This window comes from Dioscorea cayenensis, chromosome 8, assembly GCF_009730915.1.
Source record: "Dioscorea cayenensis subsp. rotundata cultivar TDr96_F1 chromosome 8, TDr96_F1_v2_PseudoChromosome.rev07_lg8_w22 25.fasta, whole genome shotgun sequence".
In the NCBI taxonomy this organism is placed as follows: Eukaryota; Viridiplantae; Streptophyta; class Magnoliopsida; order Dioscoreales; family Dioscoreaceae; genus Dioscorea; species Dioscorea cayenensis.
The window spans coordinates 21,921,338-21,940,483 of NC_052478.1; the positions used below are offsets into that span (position 1 = coordinate 21,921,338).

The following is a 19,146-nucleotide window of genomic DNA, read 5'->3' on the forward strand; positions in this document are numbered from 1 at the left end:
TTTAATCATGAGTTACTAATTGAAATATATAATGTTAATTATAAAATATTTATGTGGGCTAATTAAAAAATTATTATTATTTTTTTATATATACGATAAACATATATATATATATAGTTAAGGGTGTGCAGATAATCAGAAATTGAAATTGTGCATTTTCACCCACTCAATAAAGAGTTTGGGTTATAAATCTGTATTTATAATTAGATAGGTTTTGATGGCAGTAAAATCCAAAATCAGGTTAAAAAGGGACTTTTATTGTTTTATTTTTTATATTTTTTTAGAAATTAGATATAAAATATTGAATATAATTAGTCCTCCATGTGAGCAAGTGTCTTGTTATGCGAATTAAGAAGGGACTAAAATAAGAATACTAATATGTTTAGGGATCTACACGGAAAAAAACAAAAAACAAAAAAGATTGGTATTCTGTCCCCACGCTCATCCTCTCCACTTCCTTCTGCTGCTCAATCTCACCAACTCCAAGGCCCTGAGGTTCTCTCTCGCGCTCTCTCTCTCTCTCTCTCTCTGTCTGGCTCTTTTTCTTGATTTTTTTTAATTGTTGGTGATTTTTCTGTTGTTATAGATGTGTGTATGAGTTCCTTTGATTCATAGTTTGCTTAAAGTTAGAAGTTTTTTCCTATGCTTTAATGTTTTTAATCCCTTGATTGTTAGATTTCAAAGTATTCAGATCCACATCAGTGGACAGGATTAAGTGGTGCTTGCGGTTGATATAAACCAACAGAGATTCATTAATTGTGTCGTTCTTCTCATTGTATTTCTTTCACTGTTGTAAAACTGGATTTTCCAGTTGAAAAGTTGAAGTTTTTGATGTTTAGGTCATATGTCCAGCTGCGAATATGAAGAATTTATGGTGTTTGAATTGGTTGATATTTAAATTGATTTTGTTTTTATGAAATTGCTTTAATTTGGGCCTTTCATTGATTTAGTTTTGAAGTATGATTGATTCAGCAGCTGGATTATTGTCTCATAGGTGCATTGTGTTGTTGTTGTTGTTGTTGTTCTTGTTTTTGATTAAAAAAATTTCTGGTTCTAAAACTCTGATGTGAAATTGATTGCAGAAAAGATGTTCAATGGAGAGTGATTTAAATTCTTAGATCCTATTGAGTGTAATTTCAAGTTTTCAATGAGCAAGTCTGTGAAGTGTTGCTAACTTGCATGGGAATTTTCAAGCACATGCTTCCCATTATCAAGCATGGTTTTCAAGGATTCGTGTTATCACATACGTCGACAGGTACATTCAGTAATTAATTCTCGTCTTTACAAATGAGCATGATTTTTGAATAAATTTTCACTTTGGCAATGCAGAACTATCTTTAAAGCCCCCTCTTTGTCCATCATATTCTGCAAAAATCTTTTCTTCCTGTAGTTTATCATCAGAATCCTCAGTAAAGATTCACTCATTAAAACAAGATCAAGAAGTGGTGATTGCTCTTGGGAGTAATGTGGGTGATAGAGTCGGCAACATCAATGAATCTCTGCATTTGATGAAGAAATCTGGCATTCAAATAACCAGACATGGTTGCTTGTACGAGACTGAGCCTGCTTATGTGACTGACCAGCCCTTATTTCTCAACTCTGCCATTAGAGCCACTACAGAGCTCGGACCGCATGAATTGCTAAAATTGCTCAAGCAAATCGAGAAGGATTTAGGTCGGACAAAGGGAATACGGTATGGTCCAAGACCAATTGACTTGGATATTTTGTTCTATGGGGCGTCAGAGATCAACTCTGAGGATCTTACCGTGCCTCATGAGCGTATGTGGGAGAGACCCTTTGTAGTGGCTCCTCTGATTGATTTGCTTGGATCATCCATTGACACTGATACTGCAGCAAGTTGGCATTCCTTGACTAAATACAATGGTGGTCTGTTTGAATTATGGGAAAAACTGGGTGGTGAATCATCAATTGGAAAGAATGGAATGAGAAGAGTTTTGCCCATAGGAAATAGTATATGGGACTGGTCAAAGAAAACCCATGTGATGGGTGTTCTCAATGTGACTCCTGATAGTTTCAGTGATGGTGGGAAATTTCACGAAGTGGAAGCTGCAGTTTCTCAGGTCAAGTTGTTAATCTCAGAAGGAGCAGACATTATCGATATCGGTGCCCAATCTACACGCCCATTTGCTAGTAAGCTCTCACCAAACGAAGAAATTCAGAGGTTGATTCCAGTGTTAGATGCAATTGTCCAAATTCCAGAGATGGAAGGGAAGCTGTTATCAGTAGACACCTTCTATGCTGAAGTTGCATCGGAAGCGGTGAAGAGAGGTGCGCATATTGTTAATGATGTCTCTGGCGGGAAGCTTGATCCTGAAATTCTTCGTGTAGTTGCAGAACTTGGGGTACCTTATGTTGTCATGCATATGAGAGGCAATCCAAGCACAATGCAATCTGACAAAAATTTACATTATGATGATGTTTGCAAAGAGGTAGCTTCAGAATTATATGATCAGGTTAGAGAAGCAGAGCTGTCGGGGATACCCTTATGGAGGATCATCATTGACCCTGGCATTGGATTCTCTAAGAAATTAGAGCAGAACCTGGAAATTCTCATGGGTCTATCATCCATTCGAAGAGAGTTAGGAAGAAATAGTTTTGCTGCCTCACATGCACCTATATTGCTTGGGCCTTCCCGAAAGAGATTTTTGGGTGAGATTTGTGGTCGCAGTGATCCTGTTGAGAGAGATCCTGCAACCATAGCTGCTGTCACGGCAGGGATTCTCGGCGGTGCTAATATCATAAGGGTGCATAATGCCAAGGGTAGCCTGGATGCTGCAAAGGTCTGTGACGCGATACTTAAGCAAAGAGAAAAGAGTCTTTTTTGATCAGCAAAATAGAAATTGAGAACTTAGTTGTGCATCGGCAAAAGGAATTATTCCACAAGGAACTACACTAGTTATGGCAGAAGCTAATGAATGTAGCCCTCCAATAAATTGATTGTTGCAGGTCAATTTCACACTGATAATGCACAGCTTTTTATTTTGCCATTTTTCGGTTCTTGATTATGTTGTAAGTGATATTTTTAAATTCAGGCTGCGTTTTGGTCAGCTTTGCATCTGCACTTTGTTTTCTGTATTCTATTTTTTAATTTATTTCTGTAGTTTTTGAAATTGGAAGAGGGAAAATAATTAAATGGCCATCTGGATTTTCCTTGATGAGTCTATATTCTTTCTTGAATGTTACTGAAGAAAGCTGCACAATGAAGGCCTACATTTCTTTTCTACATTTGAAGTGTGACAAGCTTTAATCATAAATGCAGAACATTGGTGTGATTTTTTGATGTTCAATCCAACATAATTTCGATATGAACATTCACTCAGGTATCCCTCAGCAATTGATCCAAATTTGAAACCAACTAAATCATATGCCAAACATTGTGCTCGAGTCTCGGACTTTCTATATCCACAATGACAGTATTTAACATTGAATCCTTATTCTGGTAAATGATAAGCTTCTTGTTCCCATGTTAAGTGTGAATTAAAACAAAAGAAAACCAAATCCCAGTACAATTGCCGATATTGTAGGGCACTTGATGCAAAAGAAAGTCGAGAGTGCAGACCAAAAACATAAGAAATACCATCCCAAAGCGGCATAAGTACTATATCTCATTTGCCTAATCACCAGAGCTTGATGTGCCTTCTCATTCTCTTGAATTGCTTTTTGAGCTAACTGCTTTGCTCCAAGGCCTTGGCTTCAGCCAATGCCATGGGATCAGCCTTTGTGTCGGTTTCTTCTTCTTTCTCACCTTCTCGTTCTTCAGCCAATTTCTTTCTATGCAATTCCTCTGCAGCTTGCATTGCAGCTCTTTGTTCTGCCTGCAATCGTTGCATCTCCTCTTCTTGTTGCTGCCTCTCAAACCATGTGTCAGCATCCGCCCATACTGAATTCATAATAAAAAACGGCAGTTAAATTCCTGAGTGAGAACTGAATTGAAGGCTGTGAGAAGAAGATAATCATGTTAACCATTCAAGCGGTCATCAATGAACAATGATTGCTGATCATAGATGCATCATCATCAGATGTTAAATTAGATCACATGTTATTAACCTTGTGCATTTTGATATGATGCCATAAGACAGTGTCTCTTGTCTTAGTCATTATAATCATAATCATTCACCTTCATTAATTCAATGTACCAGAATATATACCTTAAAGGAAAGGCTCAGAAGACTTATACAGGCAACATTTATGTTAGTGAATTACTGTACTAGTTTTATCGGTCACAGACATGAGTATAGATGGTCAGCAGCACTAGATAACAAAAAGAAAAGAAAAATGACAAAAAAGATTGCTTATCCAAGGCAACAACTTAAAATTCAAGGAGGAAGAATTGGAACAAATGACAGAGGGAAGAATTACACATAAAGATGCCAGATGCGCCTTGATTTTTCTAACAAGAAAAGTTGAAAAAGAACATACAACAAGATCCAGAAGATCTAAATTATTAAGACGGGAAACAATTATAAGCACAACAATAATAATCAACATATTTGTTTATAAAAACCCAAAAGCTATTAGAGATGTATACACTCCATTTCACATGGTACTCACTATAATAGTCATTAATCCCTACTTGATCATTCATAAGACTACTACATTTTGCAATTCAGGGTCTTATCATTGAAAAATGAAATGTATGATATGGAAGTATGAGTTCTAACCAAATTAAATTAAAATTCAGTTAAAATTCAGAGTCAACTTAACCTCGAGCCTGGTTATGAACAAAGTTAATTAGAAATCACTAACACTATTTGTTTCATAATTCATTAAAAAAAAAAAAGGAACCATTACTTCTGTAGTATGCAGAAGAAACAATGGTTGATCAAGGTAGCAGCTCATTTAAATAACAAGCTAGTTTGAACTTTTGCGTTCAAGTAAAAGGATAGTACATAGAAGAAGCCCATGCCTCATGCAAAGGAAGGTTATACTCCCCACAATCAGCCCTTATATTGGAACCTTTCCATTGTTGCTTGACATACATCAAGAACTCAGTGGCCAGCCTATTGCTTAAGAAGCCAAGGGGATACCTTATGGGATGCATAACCATCAAGTCATATTGGCAACACAAAGCAAATAGCTGTGAGGATCATAAACTCCTCAGAGTTACTGGCAGTACTGCGACTATCCCAGAAACAACAATATCAAATTGAAGCTATAATGCACAAAGGACTATGTATAAGACATGAATTAAAGGTCCCACCACAAAAGTATTTATCTAAACTAAAAAAGAAAACAAGGATAGCAGAATTTTTTAGAGGAAGTGTTTCTAAAACTTGACCTGAATGAAATGAGATCAAAGAACAATTGGAGTTTTCCGCATTAGGGTTGTATTAAACATTTCCAGAATAAAAGTTCAATCATCATCCAAATATAACATGAAAAGCCCAATAGACCAAATAATAATTAGGGTTTTAGTTTCAGCAACAGGGAGCTAAGCTGTTAGCAGATAAAGTTTAAAGAAACCAAATTTATGTCAATTCAATATAGTTTACCACCAAATTACAGTTCTTGTATCAAAATGAACTAACTAGGGTTTTCTAATCACAAGAAGTGATGCTGTTAATGCAAGCAAAAGAAACAAAAAAAGTAAAAACCCCAACTTTACCTCAAACTAGAAAAGAACAACAACAAATCAAGAATATAGACGAAGAAATCAAAATAAAAACTATAAAATTTTAAAGAGGAAAACAAAAGAAGAGGGGGAAAAGATACTGAACTGGGCTGAGCGGCCCAACCCTGCTCGCCACCCTTGATGCGCTCTGGGAGAGCATAGTTGACGGTGAGGACACGGCCATAGAGCTCAGCACCATCCATATTATCCATAGCAGCGGCAGCGTCCTCCCTCTCAAGGAAAGTGACAAAACCGAAGGATCGGTGCTTCTGTGTGGCCTGATCGAGCGGCGTCTTCACATCCTTGATGTCCCCGAAGGGAATGAAGGCGGAGTGCAGTATGGCCTCGTTCACCTCCTCCGCCAATCCCCCCACGTACAGCGTGTTCTTCTGCACCTGCGCGTTGTTCATCATGCCTTCTTCTTCTTCTCCTTCTCTATCCTTTTCAGATGTTCGAAGTGGAGATCACTAGAAAGTTTGTAATTATGTTTTAGTCCCTATAAATTTTTTATATTTATATATGAAGAGATTATTACCTTCCAAACCATGAAAAATAGCAAAATTATTTGTTATTTGACTTATTTCCCCTTCAATTTTATTTACATTGCCTTTTTTTTTTAATAATATATATATATATATATAACAAATACCACCTATGTTGTCAGGCTATTGGTTAAAAATTAAACATTCAAATAGTGTGCTATCACCCAGTAATAAGAGGATTCAGATTACAAACTCAAACTCATAATTAGAACCCGTTATCACCATTGTATTAGTAATCAGCACCCATTAAAAATTTTTTAAATATCTTATTTTAATATTTTTTTATAATAAAATTAAAGCCACAAAACTATAAATTTTTTGAAAGTAAATTTTTTTTTATTTATTAAGCCGGAAGTGAAATCATCACAGATTTTGAAGGTTTTACTATGCAAGGAAAACAAAATGTATGCTTTATAATTCCCCCTTAAAGCTTGTAAAATGATTGGAATAATATACCTTCATATTTTAGTGAGTATTATTTAAAAAAAAGGAAAAAAAAAACTCACTATCACATCAAACAAAATGCAATCCAAGATATCTTGGATAATTTTGACAATATTTTTGTTAAATATTTATTTACTATAAATGCGGTGAATATTGAAATTGCCAAAATTGGAGTTGATTTATTATGAAGATTTCCCCCCCAAAAAATAAAATAAAATGCAAATCACTGTCTCAACTTTAAAATCTTAACATTTATATAAAAAATTTATTCATTATCAATTAAGTTGATATAATAATCAGCCAAAATTGGAGAGGATCAATTACAAAGATTTTTTTTAAATGAAAAATATTTCCTCAAACCCGACCCGTTAACAAAGAATCCGAATCCGAAATCCTCGCACGTGCCAGCGCTTTTTCTATAAAGAACCTCTATTCTCAAACACGTCTCTCCATCCGCCCCTTTCGCTTCGTCGAATTCAAAGCTCTCAACTTTGACATCAATGGCGGGTGGATCGATCCCAAGCACGCCGCTTCTCAAGGATGAGCTGGATATCGTCATCCCGACCATCCGAAACCTTGACTTCCTCGAGATGTGGAGGGCGTTCTTCCAGCCGTACCACCTCATCATCGTTCAGGATGGAGATCCGTCGAGGACCATCAAGGTTCCTGAGGGTTTCGACTACGAGCTCTACAACCGCAACGATATCAATCGGATCTTGGGGCCTAAAGCGTCCTGTATCTCGTTCAAGGACTCTGCTTGCCGGTGCTTTGGGTTTATGATTTCTAAGAAGAAAGTATATTTTTCACCATTGATGACGATTGCTTCGTAAGTGCTTCTCTTCTCTTGGTTCTAATTGGGTTTAGGGTTTTAGGGTTTTTTTGGAGGATGAGGAGTCGGGATCTGGGCCAAAATTTTGATTTTTCCTTACTTAGCTTTATTTGTTTTGTGGGGATTTATTTATTTTTACTTTCTTTTATAGTCCATTAGCTTTACCTTGTTTGTTTGGCACAAATTATTATTAAATTGTGATTTCTTTCTTTTTGTTTGAATTTTGTTGTTTATTGAATTATAGTATTTGTTGTATTAGAGAAATGCTAACAAAAATGTAACTTTTTTTGTTTTTTTCATAGTAGGTAGTTTGGTTATTCATTTTTGATGATAGTATGAGATGTAGACAGTTCAAATATGATGTGGAACCCAATGCAAAACTTTCAATCAATTTGATATGAATTTGTGAATGAAGTTTCTTCTAGACCATGCAAATTTGAAATGATAGAGAGCTCCATGAGATCTGGATCTAGAAATGCACAAAAAGTGAAAGTTTGCTGCACTCATACCTTTCTGGTTGTTTGATTGCAGAATTTTATATCAGACTACTTGTTTGCCACATGACTCTACCATATACATTGGTCTTATTATTTTTCAATTGTTTGATCCCTTTGAAGATGTTACTTTCCTTTGGAATGCATGTGACCTCCTTGTTTGCATATTTTAACATGTCAAAAGTACCTGTATTGACCAACGAGGTTGGGTTGGTCTAAATGGTAGAGGCTTAGGCTTGTTAAGTAAATTGTTTCAAGTTCGAATGCTTATATGTATGCAAAAGAACACCCTCTAGGAGAGTCCACCCCTTTACGGGGTTTTCACTACCTTGCCTGGATTGATTTAGAGTCCGTGGCTTTTAAAAAATTGACTATTATTGGCGTGGTCACAACGAGAACCAACACAATTGATTATTGTAATTTGTTTCTTTTATACTTTATAGCTGCATTATGATTGAATTCTGAGGCAATTGATTTTCTGATTTGATTGAATAGGTAGCAAAGGATCCGTCTGGCAAGGAGATCAATGCACTTGAGCAGCACATAAAGAACCTGCTCACCCCTTCGACCCCATTTTTCTTCAACACTCTGTATGATCCTTACCGAGACGGTGCTGATTTTGTCAGAGGCTATCCTTTCAGCTTCCGTGAAGGCGCTCCTACTGCTGTCTCTCATGGTCTGTGGCTGAACATCCCTGACTATGATGCTCCCACCCAGCTTGTTAAGCCTCTCGAAAGAAACACGAGGTACTATGTCTTGCAGCAACTCTATAGGTCTCAAGTTCAGATAATGAATTCATCTTTTTCTTTGTAGGTATGTGGATGCAGTTCTTACAATACCGAAAGGAACATTGTTCCCAATGTGCGGAATGAATCTGGGTTTTAACCGTGAACTGATTGGCCCTGCAATGTACTTTGGCCTTATGGGTGATGGCCAGCCTATCGGACGCTACGATGATATGTGGGCAGGATGGTGCACAAAGGTCTATAAGTTTCAATATGTTTGCGTACCATTATTGTGCTTTCACAAAATACTGAGACTTGGAATTTTGTAGGTTATCTGCGACCACTTCGGATTGGGAGTGAAGACCGGCTTGCCTTACATTTGGCACAGCAAAGCAAGCAACCCATTTGTGAACCTCAAGAAGGAATACAATGGCATTTACTGGCAAGAAGAGATCATCCCCTTCTTCCAAAATGTGGTTATCCCGAAAGAGTGCACCACTGTCCAGAAATGTTACCTCGAGCTCGCCAAACAAGTTAAGTCAAAGCTCACCAAGGTAGACCCCTACTTCGACAAGCTAGCCGATGCTATGGTTACTTGGATTGACGCCTGGGATGAGCTTAATCCTTCTGCTGCTCTAACAATCAATGGCTCTGATAAGAAGTAGAATATCCGTCATCAATTATCTTGTTACCGATCTCAGCGGTTTTTCCTAGTTTGAGTTGATTTCAGTCACCATTTTTCTTTTTCTGGGCGTTTGAATGATTATGACCTTATTGTACTCTGAGATACTATTTGGTATTATTTAGAATAACAATAATATTTCTTATGCAGAACATCTTGTTTCATCGTTGCTTGAAACTCTATTATTTTTTACTCTCAACTTAGCCAAAATGTATGAAGCTAAACACAAACGTTGTTAAATCATGCACGAGACGGCCATTCGCCAACCTGAATCTTAAGCTTGGATTCAGTAAACACTAGTATGAATCTCAATACTCATTTGTCATTATTATTTTGGCAACTAGCTCTAGGGAATAACACTTAAGTAATCCATATCTTCTATACAAAGTTTATGTCTCATATAATACATACAAAAGCGGAATAAGAAAAGACAAACAGCTTCTAATTCCTAGCTATTCTAATAAAGATTGACAATGATATCACCGATGCCAATCAATCTTCAATTTTTGCATGTTCACTAGATTGGTCTATTGTTAGTTTTTTACATCTTGGGCACATGATCACTGATATCCAGATTCCAGCTTGCAAAAGGGCACATGAGCACATGGTTGCCACAAAGAGAGAAAACAATCTTTATCTTCATAAATAACTTCAGAGATGAATCCATGCAGGCTTACTGCAAACAAATGAGGGGAGAGTAATCATTGAATATATATCAACACCGCATCACCCGTTGGATTTGCAGTTTCTTACTTGAGATTGAACATAAACCAGCAACTGCCCTTCATTGCTAGCAACTATCAACGTACCAGACTTGGCATCAGCTTTAATGCATGAAACACCACCTGATCAAAATAGACATCAATTTTAAGACAATGAAATAATTAGGCATTCGGGTTGTGGAATTTGTATTTGTCATTCAATAAACAAACCATCAGAAAGCAGTGTCAGAAAACCATTTTATGAGCTTAAATTTGATTCAATTGACTTACACTTGAATTGATGCAGATTGGCCAGTTTTCTCCCAGAAGACAATTCCCAGATGTATACAAGGCCATCTTGGGTTCCACATATACAATAATCAGCCAATGTATCCAATACGGAAACCCTGTGAAAAATACAAGAGCACTGAACTGAGTTGCTTAATCTGATACGATTAACCAAATCATTTGTATGAACAATTTAGACTGGTTGCAGAATTATATCAATATATCAAAATCCACATAAAGTTATTCATATAAAATATCCAACAAACTCTAGGAACTCACTGTTTTCTCTAGTGCAAAGATATTTAATATAACTATCAAATAAACCTTTTGCCATTTGAATGCACAACCGAATTATGAAAGGCTGAAATATAAAATTTAAGGTTTCCTAGGAGTTCAAATGCTTCTGTTCAGGTACTTTTATCCAACAGCATGTGCCAAACATATGGAGAGTAAATATCCTATTCTAACAATGTAGTAGGTAGCATATCCATAAGAGCTAAGAACCATCTGAAACGTCTAATTGTCATGTGGGTCATGTGGCTTCATGAACTGTCCGGCAACAAAATAGTAAATCCAGTTCAAATGGTTATGATGTCCACCCTAAAAACTAGAAGCGAGATTCTAAACTCCTAGTACATATTTTTTTTATGCAATTTATGAGTAAGAATGCACTGGGTACTATTTCTCAAGATATATATTCTTACATGTTCTGAACAGTAGCTCTTCAGAGTCTACTGAACTATAATATCATCTACATTGTCTAATCTACAATATCATGCCATTGTCCTAAAGGGATGTCACTGCCTCGCACTGCCAAAATGATCAATAACAGTATTATTAACCAGTTACCACTATTATGATGTTGTGGTTAAGTTAAATGAGAAAAAAGCACCTGCTATCGAAAGCATGTCCCGTGAAAACCATATTTTTTGCTAGAAGAGCGAGCCTCCACCCTCCAGCTGGTCCTCTTGCATCTCTAACTTTATCATCATCTACAGCCTCTGAGTCTGATGCTGCAGATACCAGAAGCCAAACAGCTGTGTCATCTCCAAAAGATGAGGTACAGATGTTCTCATCATCTTTAAAAAGAGAAACATCTTTTTGTAAGGCCTCCTTAATGTGCTCTTCTATCTCCACGTCGGTTGCAAGAAGACATGCTTTTTTCCAACTTAAGAAACCAACTGGAAGCATCTGAGAGATTTTATTGCCTTCAGAAGAAAACTTAGCCAGAAGGACACGCTTGGAGATGTCCCTGAGCAACATGGATACCGAGTTATACATAAACTAACTGTATGCATGGGAGATGTGTCTTCAAAACAGAAAAACTAGAATGTGCAGAAAACAACCTTGAACAGTAGACAATGTGTAGTTAAAGAGACGGTGCCGTTTCAAGCATGTTCAACCTTCCTAGTCTATTATGTTATGAGTTCTCCAAATCAAGAGAGGTAGAAAAGAGTTTTTCGAAGGCAATCCCCACAATATTATATTTTTAGTTCCTATGTGGCAAGACCTTTTATCTCCGATTTCTTCCTAACCCCATTCTATATGACTGTGGCTGTACCTAACATCACCAGACCGTTATGTCGATTTTTATTTTTTTTAAATATCCTGCATATATGCATAATTTGTAAGTTCCAATGATACTAATGCGGTGAAGAGATGAAAGTTAGAAGTCAACAAGAATGGCCCAATTTCTAAGTTAGTCAAAGCTATGTTAGGAAGTTGTTTGGTTTCAAAACGTATTATTTGTCTGAAACTAGTAATTGCGGGAAATAATGCAGAGTTAGCCAAGTGAAAAGTTTATACCAGTGGATGTCATTGGACTAACTGAACTGCAGAGGACTGGAAAAGCTTAGTTGAATTATCATCTTTCAATGATCTATCAAATCTCAATTGAAACAATGCACATGTTGCGTGGAACAAATACAGAATATGAAAGAAGATTTAAGCTTTCTAATCATTATTCAACTCTAGATATGTATGTAATAATTTCAAGAGAAGTAATATGGTATAGAGATAAAAAGCATACAAGCAGAAGCGTAGGTAAGACCAGTAATGAGGTTAGCAAACTTTATGCACAAAGAAATGTTGAAGAAAACTAGAGACTTCAAGTGTAAGCAACATACCATAAACCAAAGTCACCAACACCATTGTGACCAATTACGATGGAAGTGCAACTTGGCAAATCTTTCAGTTCCGACACTCTAGGTGATAAGTAATCAAAGCCCTGCATGTTGAATTCTTCTAATTTTGAACTGCAAGCATGTATTTTATGCATTAAGATGACTTATTCATGAAAAAATAGTTAAACAAAGGGTGAATCTATATTACAGACATTGCAATAAATATTACCATTTGCAATGGAAAATGTGAAGCACTAGTTTTGAAAACAGTGTACAGGATGTTGATAAAGGAAACAGGGTAACTCCCCCATAGGACAAAATTTACCTCCATCTGGGATTCATTATCCAAACATGCAGTCTCCCACTCTCCCCAATAGCAACAAGGTAACTTTGTTCACAAACTAATATACTGGACATATTCTCCACGATCACTAGCTTGGCCACCAATGAAACATAACCATATTCTAGATGCACAATTTCTATAGTATTTTCATCATAATAGCCTGTCGTACACTTTGAGCATGAGCAACTAGAATTTTGTTCCCTGTATAATCAAGTAAAAAAAACAGCAGCTCATTTTGATGAAAATTCTTGACACCCAATTTTAATGCTGTAAACTCTTCTTTGCATAACATAAATACAACCTGCAATGAGGTGCCTGGACACTGTTAAGAAGAATGAGAGACTGACCATCAGGAGTAAATTGTATTCCTGATCCTTCAAATGAGGCCTACAAAAAGGTCATATATTTCAATTTCGAGAAACCATGAGCTTTCATAAAATAAAAAACCAACTAATGATATAGTGCAAACACAATAATGCGAATGAATAATTGACCTCTACCTGCTGGGGGCAGTTCAAAAGAGGACAACGAAGTGACGTGTAACCAAGAAAAGAGGGACCAATTCCTTGTTCCTGAAGAGGAACCATATATACGAGAAGATTTCTGTCTGTGCTATCCGGAAGGCCGCAAATTACACCTATTTTTAAGTGATCCCCTTCTGCACTGGAGAATATTGACAGGACAGAAGTTGGATGCAAGTAGCAACCAACAAGCTTCATAAATTTCGGGAACTCTTCATTAGGTTTAATGACTTTCAATGAGAAACCATCCAAATGATTTCCATGGTGGAACCAATTTTGAGATGAACTCACATTATCATTAGGCCCTGTTAATGGTTGAGGTAACTTATTCTCTAAACAAACTAAAATTTCCTCGACAGGATTGCCAGCATCATCCTGATCATTCTTGGTCCCACCTTCTAGAGCTGCAGCCAACACACTTTCTCCGGAACCATGTACATTACCAACAGAGCTCAGTAAACTTGGTTGATTGTTGAGCATGGCTTCATTGAGAAATGGAGGCTTGTTTAAGACATTGTTTGTAGGTCCAGACTGAACACTTCCGGCAGCATTTATAATGGGATTAAAGCACGGCTTAGGAACATCTGACTGGTTATAGTTGCGACAAATGATACTTTCTGAAAGGGGAATACTAGATGACTGAGGAACCTCAACTTCAGTCTTACAGTCAAGCAAGTTCTCCACCATTGAATGAGTTGCTTTCAACATATAACCATCAGAAGAATTTGCTTTCCTACTGGTATATGCTTTACCCTGAAGCCTTACCAATGGGTTTTCAATGCCCCCAACTTGGCTTCTGATGCCAGCATCTATGGAGTCTAAGATTGTATTACTATCAGAATTAGCTAGATCACAAGGACTAGAAATTTGAAGCCTTTTCTCTGGAGAACCAGAAACAACTTCAGGAATTACACTAGCTTTAAGAATACAGTCTTCCTCAAATTTTTTGTTATTATCATAACAAACAGAAGAAGCTTGCCTGAAAAATTCAGCCTCATCATTTCGGAAAGGAATCTTTCCCTTCAAGCATCCAGAACCTAAATCTTGTTCTCCAACATTGTGAGATGGTTCACCTTTGGATTGTTGAGAAATGTTGTGCATGAAGGAAGAATGTCCCAGCGGAGGGATATTGGCAATTTGATTGCTAGTCATATAACCAACTTTATTTTCTTCTTTTTCCATATGGTTATGGGCATCAGGATCACAAGTGGGATCAGACAGTATAATGTCAGATTGTTTTACTTCCTTTGCTAACATAATTGCTTCACTGCATACATCATGTCTCAAATAGCATCCATCTCTATCCTCTTCTATATTATAAATATGCAACTCTGGATTAGCCATATTATATTTTAGCTCAGCAGAAGATGCACTCGTACTTTGAGCAGGGGAAGAAAACAACTTATTCAATGCAACATCATGGATCAGCAGCTCATCCTCAAAACTATCTGGAGCCATAGATTTGATATCTTTTAAAGTTCTAGTATCAGTTAATCGATCAAGGGCCATGCAGCCAAGAGGTTCAGCTATGATCCCAAGGCGTGGAGAATCTATGATAGGAAACTTTTTTGTGCCATCCACCTCATTTTCCAAGTCATTTTGTGAAAGCTGAACAGGCAGGTCAGCTGCCCGTATATCTACAGAAAAACAGGAAGAGGCACATATCACCACATGCTTATTCAATAAAAAATAAATCGTGTAAACCACGATCAAGAGTCAAGAATTGTGAAGCAATGAGCCACACTGATCCTCTGACATTTGGCATTATATGATTTAGAAACCATTACCTCGACAACGGAAACCAATATCATCATTTTGTCCTCCAGACCTCTGCAAAGATGAAACAGTTCTGCTAGTTTCTCGACTTCGAGATCTCGGCCTTCTTTCATATGTCTTCTTTAGTAAAGGAAGAGCTCGTGGAAGCAATAATGTCATCATGGATTTTGCCAATTCTTGCTCTGCTGAATATAAATCCATCTTTTCAAGACTAGCATTTGATGAACCAGATGATGAGCCAATTTCTGGAAGTGAGTCTTTAATCACCACTTTACACAAAGTATCATCATCCTGAGTGCATGTTACTGAGTAACACATCTCATCTGTCATAGCAAATTTATGTTGAGAAATGAACTGCAGGTTTTTGCTGACATTCTCGTGTGACAAATTTGTTACTTCCACATTACCTTGGCAAGATCTGGATGTTGTCAGCAGTGGCTTAACTGAAACTGACTCATCTTTCATGTTGCAAGGACTTTCCTCGTTATCCTCTAGGCAAATCAAATAATATTATCTGTAAGGACAATGCACAAATATATATATATATATCCAAGCTAGAGTACAGTTTTAAGTTGAGAGATCTCACCTTTTAGTGAATCAAGTGTATCGGGAACATGAATTTCTGAGACCCTGACCAAAGCTGGAAGTCCTGTCTCAGTGTCTTGTGGCGTTAATGAAGAGTATGCATGTTCAACTTCAGCATCTGCTAACTGAACAAGCATGAGAACTTTAAATGAGAACCAAGAAAATTTAAATAATAAATAATTTTGCCTCAATATCCAATCAAAAGAGACAAACCGGTGCAAGTTTTCCCTGCTCAAAATGGACAACATGTTTATCAGTAGATTGTTCAACATCATCCAGCTCCATGGGCAATTCATCTGTAGCCTGTGAACTTCTGTTTCTCTCGACTGCGATGGATGTTTTCCCTGGCAATGATGACATTCCTGGATGCTCAATACCCTTGTGATTTCTCAGAGAAGGGCTGGACTTGATAGTTATATCCTTGTTTTCAAATCCGGGAGTAGTTTGAATGGATGAATTAGCAGAAGTTTCAGACCTTTTCATTGGACAAGTGTGAGCAACCTGAAGAGGAAGGAATCGCATAAAATTCCATAACACAGTAACAACTATCATAGGCATAACTTTCACCTACTTGTTCGGAAGTGCCATCCTCTTGATATGCAAGTTCTTGAGAGCAGATCCTTTTAGCTCTTCCCTCCCTGCTGATGCTTCTAATCGAATTTCTAGTTTTCGCACTTCTCTTACCAGTGCTCTGCCTCTTCTCCAAATATGGGAGTAAATCAGGATATACTTGAGAGTCTCGGACTTGCAATTCATGTTCTAATTGCATGGCCCCATCGCACATATCAGATGATGATGGGCTCTGCTCTGCTACTGCACCAACATTAGCCACAAGCTCACGAAGTAGCCGCTGAACAAATGGATTCCTAAACCCAAAGAGCTGCATGAACTTATAAGATATAGATTATAGCAAGAGATCTAACAATACAGTTATATAAAAAATTATCCCAATGATAATCATCCCAAGCCAAAGGTTTTGTTTTGTTTTGTTTTGTCGATGCATACTGAGTAAACATCAAATTATGAAGGTAAGATTTATAGAAAAACACTATCTTGAACCTTTTTAGATCAAAGACAAACATGGATCAGCATATCATGTGCGTCACATCATGTCAATATAAAGATGAGATTCTTAGTTACAAGTCAAGGGAAAGACTCCTAACATTATTTGTAATAATGCTGAGAGAAGAAAATTGCGGAGAAACTTGCCTCAATCCCATCTATCTTAGAAGACAACCTCTTCCCTGTCTGGTTCTTGAGCCGAACACTACTCCTCTTTTGATAGGTCTCCCAGACAATATCAGGTGTCTGCCCACTGAATGAATCACCATCAGCAGATGTAACCTGAAGCTTGCAATATATCATCAGCCAATGCAACAAGTAATTAGAATCCTAAGACGAGTAACAAAAACAAAAAATTGCATATGAACATACCATAAAAAGGGGACCTTTGGGACCTACTCGAATTTCCATCCTGTATGTGCATCCGGAATGAGTTCGAACAGCCTTATAACCAACAGGAAAGGGATATCGATCCTTGCCCTGAAAAAAAAGGAAACAACAAGAACTATCACAAAGCATGCCGAAGAGATTAATCGCACAATTGACCTAATGTTTTTAGATGATTCACAAGGAAAAATAGGGCATTCGATTAACTCCAAATCAAAACACAGATAGCAAAACTAAACAATTAGATATTTAGGGAACGAAACCAAGAAAAACTAAATAACTTATTTAAATTCAGCTATTCTTGCAAAAACTAGAGTAATTTATTTAAATCCTCAATCGCACTTAAATTGATAAACGAAGAGCATAACCATCCACAAACGAATCCAACACCATGTAAAATGATCAAGATTGAAAGAGAGGGGGAGATGGAGATCGGACCCTGGAGGAGCTCCAATACTTCTTGTCCCAAGAGCCTTCATAGAGGGCGCCGATGGAGGTGATCTCCAAGCCATCTACCTTCCCGGCACTGCTGCTTGGATTCTCCATCGGAGAGCTTATTCGGTCTGATGGGGAAAAAAAAACCCTAGAAACAATGGCGCTTTTTGTTGTTGTTTTGATCTGGACTTCCCGCTTTCATCTCCCCACCAAAACAAGCGATTCGATGGGCCTCGGGATATGTATTTGAAAAAAATATATTTAAAAAAAACGCCGTTGCCGGGGATCGAACCCGGGTCACCCGCGTGACAGGCGGGAATACTCACCACTATACTACAACGACCTGTTGATAACGATTGCTATCATTTTAATTAAGATAAAATTATTATTAATTATAAACAGTTATAAAAGTTATTCTATATATTTATTAATTTTAATTCAAACTTAACAATAGCGTCTTTCTCCCATGCTCCGAGACAGTCATGTTGCTATTATAATTGTTATTATTATTATTATCATCATTTCTCTCTCAATATATATAATTAATTTTAAAATAGTTTAAAAATATAATTGTATATATGAACATACTTATTTTCCTCGAGTCATCAGATATATATAGAAATAAAATAACTGTTTCTAACATTATCAACCCAGGAAAAATAAAAAAGTTTTCATATAATATATGCATTAACAGAAACATAAAACTACAAACTAATTCACAGTACAGTACTCCAGTTTCAGCAAAAACTAATTATAATAACCATGTGCATGAACAGTTGTTTAGTCGGATAAAGTAGTTCCACAAACAGGCAAGTCATGGCTCATAAGGAATGCATCATCAATGACATCAATGTTCCTCAACTCAAAAAGATCAGAACTTGAGTCACTTTCTTCACCGTCATTATCATCAAGTCCCACTTTTCCAGCATCTCTTCTTTCAAAGCTCCACTTCCCACCAATCCCATTGCTTGTATTTAGCACCCACTTATTCTCAAAGAACCAATCTTTCTTATCATCTATAGATTTGGTTCTCCTGCATCTCCAAGTCACATCATTATTAATATTATAGCTCAGCTTCTTGTTGTCCTGATCCATTAATACCTGATCACAATGTTGTGGCTCTTCAGTGAATTTGGTTGCATCATGGGAATGCACATACTTGAAAGTGTAGTCATTGTTCATGCACTTTGACTTCTTCTTAAAAGTAATTTGGAGAAGCAAAGAGTTGAGATAATTAGCCAATTTAGCAGCTGGAGAAGTGCTGCTAGTCTTGAACTTCTTGTTTGCAACTTGTGAAGAATGTACTGCTTGATCATGATCATGATCATGATCAGGAGGTTGTTGTGTAGTAGGAGGGATCTCTAAGCTGTGCCTCTTCTGTGTATGTGCATGGCCATAAGCAAACCTTCCAATGCCGAAACTGAGCCTGTCGACATCGCCGGAGAAGTATTGTGCTGCTTCGAAGACATCAAGCTCACCGGAATCTCTGCTGTACTCATAACCAAATGGTTTTCTTGAGAGACCATTCATGGTTGGAGCTGAAAGAGATTCACTGAATATATATATATATACACTAT

At 37.1% G+C, this 19,146-nt stretch overlaps 4 protein-coding genes and 1 non-coding gene across 9 annotated transcripts; 2 read left to right on the top strand and 3 right to left on the bottom strand.

The window, feature by feature from the left end:
* Positions 1 to 406: 406 nt before the first annotated feature.
* LOC120267545 (folate synthesis bifunctional protein, mitochondrial-like) lies at positions 407 to 3,179 on the top strand. 2 transcript variants are annotated; one of them, XM_039275224.1, is made up of 3 exons: positions 407 to 495; positions 1,083 to 1,255; positions 1,330 to 3,179. In XM_039275224.1, exons 2-3 carry the CDS (start codon positions 1,180 to 1,182, stop codon positions 2,844 to 2,846), a joined length of 1,593 nt encoding a protein of 530 aa, XP_039131158.1. In that variant the 5' UTR covers positions 407 to 495; positions 1,083 to 1,179; the 3' UTR covers positions 2,847 to 3,179. The 2 variants fall into 2 exon arrangements, with proteins under 2 accessions (XP_039131158.1, XP_039131159.1); XM_039275225.1 differs by lacking the exon at positions 407 to 495 and having other exon boundaries at positions 1,085 to 1,255; positions 1,391 to 3,179.
* Positions 3,180 to 3,384: 205 nt separating this feature from the next.
* Positions 3,385 to 6,123, bottom strand: LOC120266346 (peptidyl-prolyl cis-trans isomerase E). The gene is made up of 2 exons (XM_039273973.1): positions 5,739 to 6,123; positions 3,385 to 3,901 (listed from the first exon to the last, which is right to left on the bottom strand). Exons 1-2 carry the CDS (start codon positions 6,043 to 6,045, stop codon positions 3,687 to 3,689), a joined length of 522 nt encoding a protein of 173 aa, XP_039129907.1. The 5' UTR covers positions 6,046 to 6,123; the 3' UTR covers positions 3,385 to 3,686.
* A 950-nt stretch (positions 6,124 to 7,073) lies between these two features.
* Positions 7,074 to 9,500, top strand: LOC120267893 (UDP-arabinopyranose mutase 1-like). The gene is given in 5 exon segments (XM_039275570.1): positions 7,074 to 7,412; positions 7,415 to 7,444; positions 8,437 to 8,687; positions 8,755 to 8,923; positions 8,996 to 9,500. Coding segments are annotated over 5 exon segments (1,080 nt in total). The 5' UTR covers positions 7,074 to 7,118; the 3' UTR covers positions 9,332 to 9,500.
* Positions 9,501 to 9,650: 150 nt separating this feature from the next.
* On the bottom strand, positions 9,651 to 17,709 carry LOC120267531. Of its 4 annotated transcripts, XM_039275210.1 has the most exons (16): positions 17,573 to 17,709; positions 17,120 to 17,227; positions 16,895 to 17,035; positions 16,257 to 16,565; positions 15,899 to 16,186; positions 15,687 to 15,810; positions 15,508 to 15,591; positions 15,112 to 15,423; positions 13,304 to 14,961; positions 13,105 to 13,190; positions 12,786 to 13,004; positions 12,464 to 12,592; positions 11,230 to 11,589; positions 10,341 to 10,456; positions 10,102 to 10,193; positions 9,651 to 10,024 (listed from the first exon to the last, which is right to left on the bottom strand). In XM_039275210.1, exons 1-16 carry the CDS (start codon positions 17,678 to 17,680, stop codon positions 10,022 to 10,024), a joined length of 4,137 nt encoding a protein of 1,378 aa, XP_039131144.1. In that variant the 5' UTR covers positions 17,681 to 17,709; the 3' UTR covers positions 9,651 to 10,021. The 4 variants fall into 4 exon arrangements, with proteins under 4 accessions (XP_039131144.1, XP_039131145.1, XP_039131143.1 ...); XM_039275211.1 differs by having other exon boundaries at positions 9,651 to 10,193; positions 17,147 to 17,227; XM_039275209.1 differs by having other exon boundaries at positions 9,651 to 10,193; positions 16,895 to 17,029.
* A 131-nt stretch (positions 17,710 to 17,840) lies between these two features.
* TRNAD-GUC lies at positions 17,841 to 17,912 on the bottom strand. The gene has a single exon. It is a non-coding gene; the product is annotated as a tRNA-Asp (tRNA).
* Positions 17,913 to 19,146: the final 1,234 nt, after the last annotated feature.

Bases quoted from the DNA above. Each gene is read 5' to 3' on its own strand.
- LOC120267531 (XM_039275208.1), bottom strand. From the start codon at position 17,680: ATGGAGAATCCAAGCAGCAGTGCCGGGAAGGTAGATGGCTTGGAGATC. The intron at 17,228-17,572 runs GTCCGATCTCCA...CTTTTTTTTCAG, and splicing joins AGTATTGGAGCTCCTCCAGG to GGCAAGGATCGATATCCCTT. The intron at 13,005-13,104 runs GTTGTATTTATG...TTGATTATACAG, and splicing joins GTCCAGGCACCTCATTGCAG to GGAACAAAATTCTAGTTGCT.
- LOC120266346 (XM_039273973.1), bottom strand. From the start codon at position 6,045: ATGATGAACAACGCGCAGGTGCAGAAGAACACGCTGTACGTGGGGGGA. The intron at 3,902-5,738 runs GTTCAGTATCTT...TTATGAATTCAG, and splicing joins GGGTTGGGCCGCTCAGCCCA to TATGGGCGGATGCTGACACA.
- LOC120267545 (XM_039275224.1), top strand. From the start codon at position 1,180: ATGGGAATTTTCAAGCACATGCTTCCCATTATCAAGCATGGTTTTCAA. The intron at 1,256-1,329 runs GTACATTCAGTA...TTGGCAATGCAG, and splicing joins GTTATCACATACGTCGACAG to AACTATCTTTAAAGCCCCCT.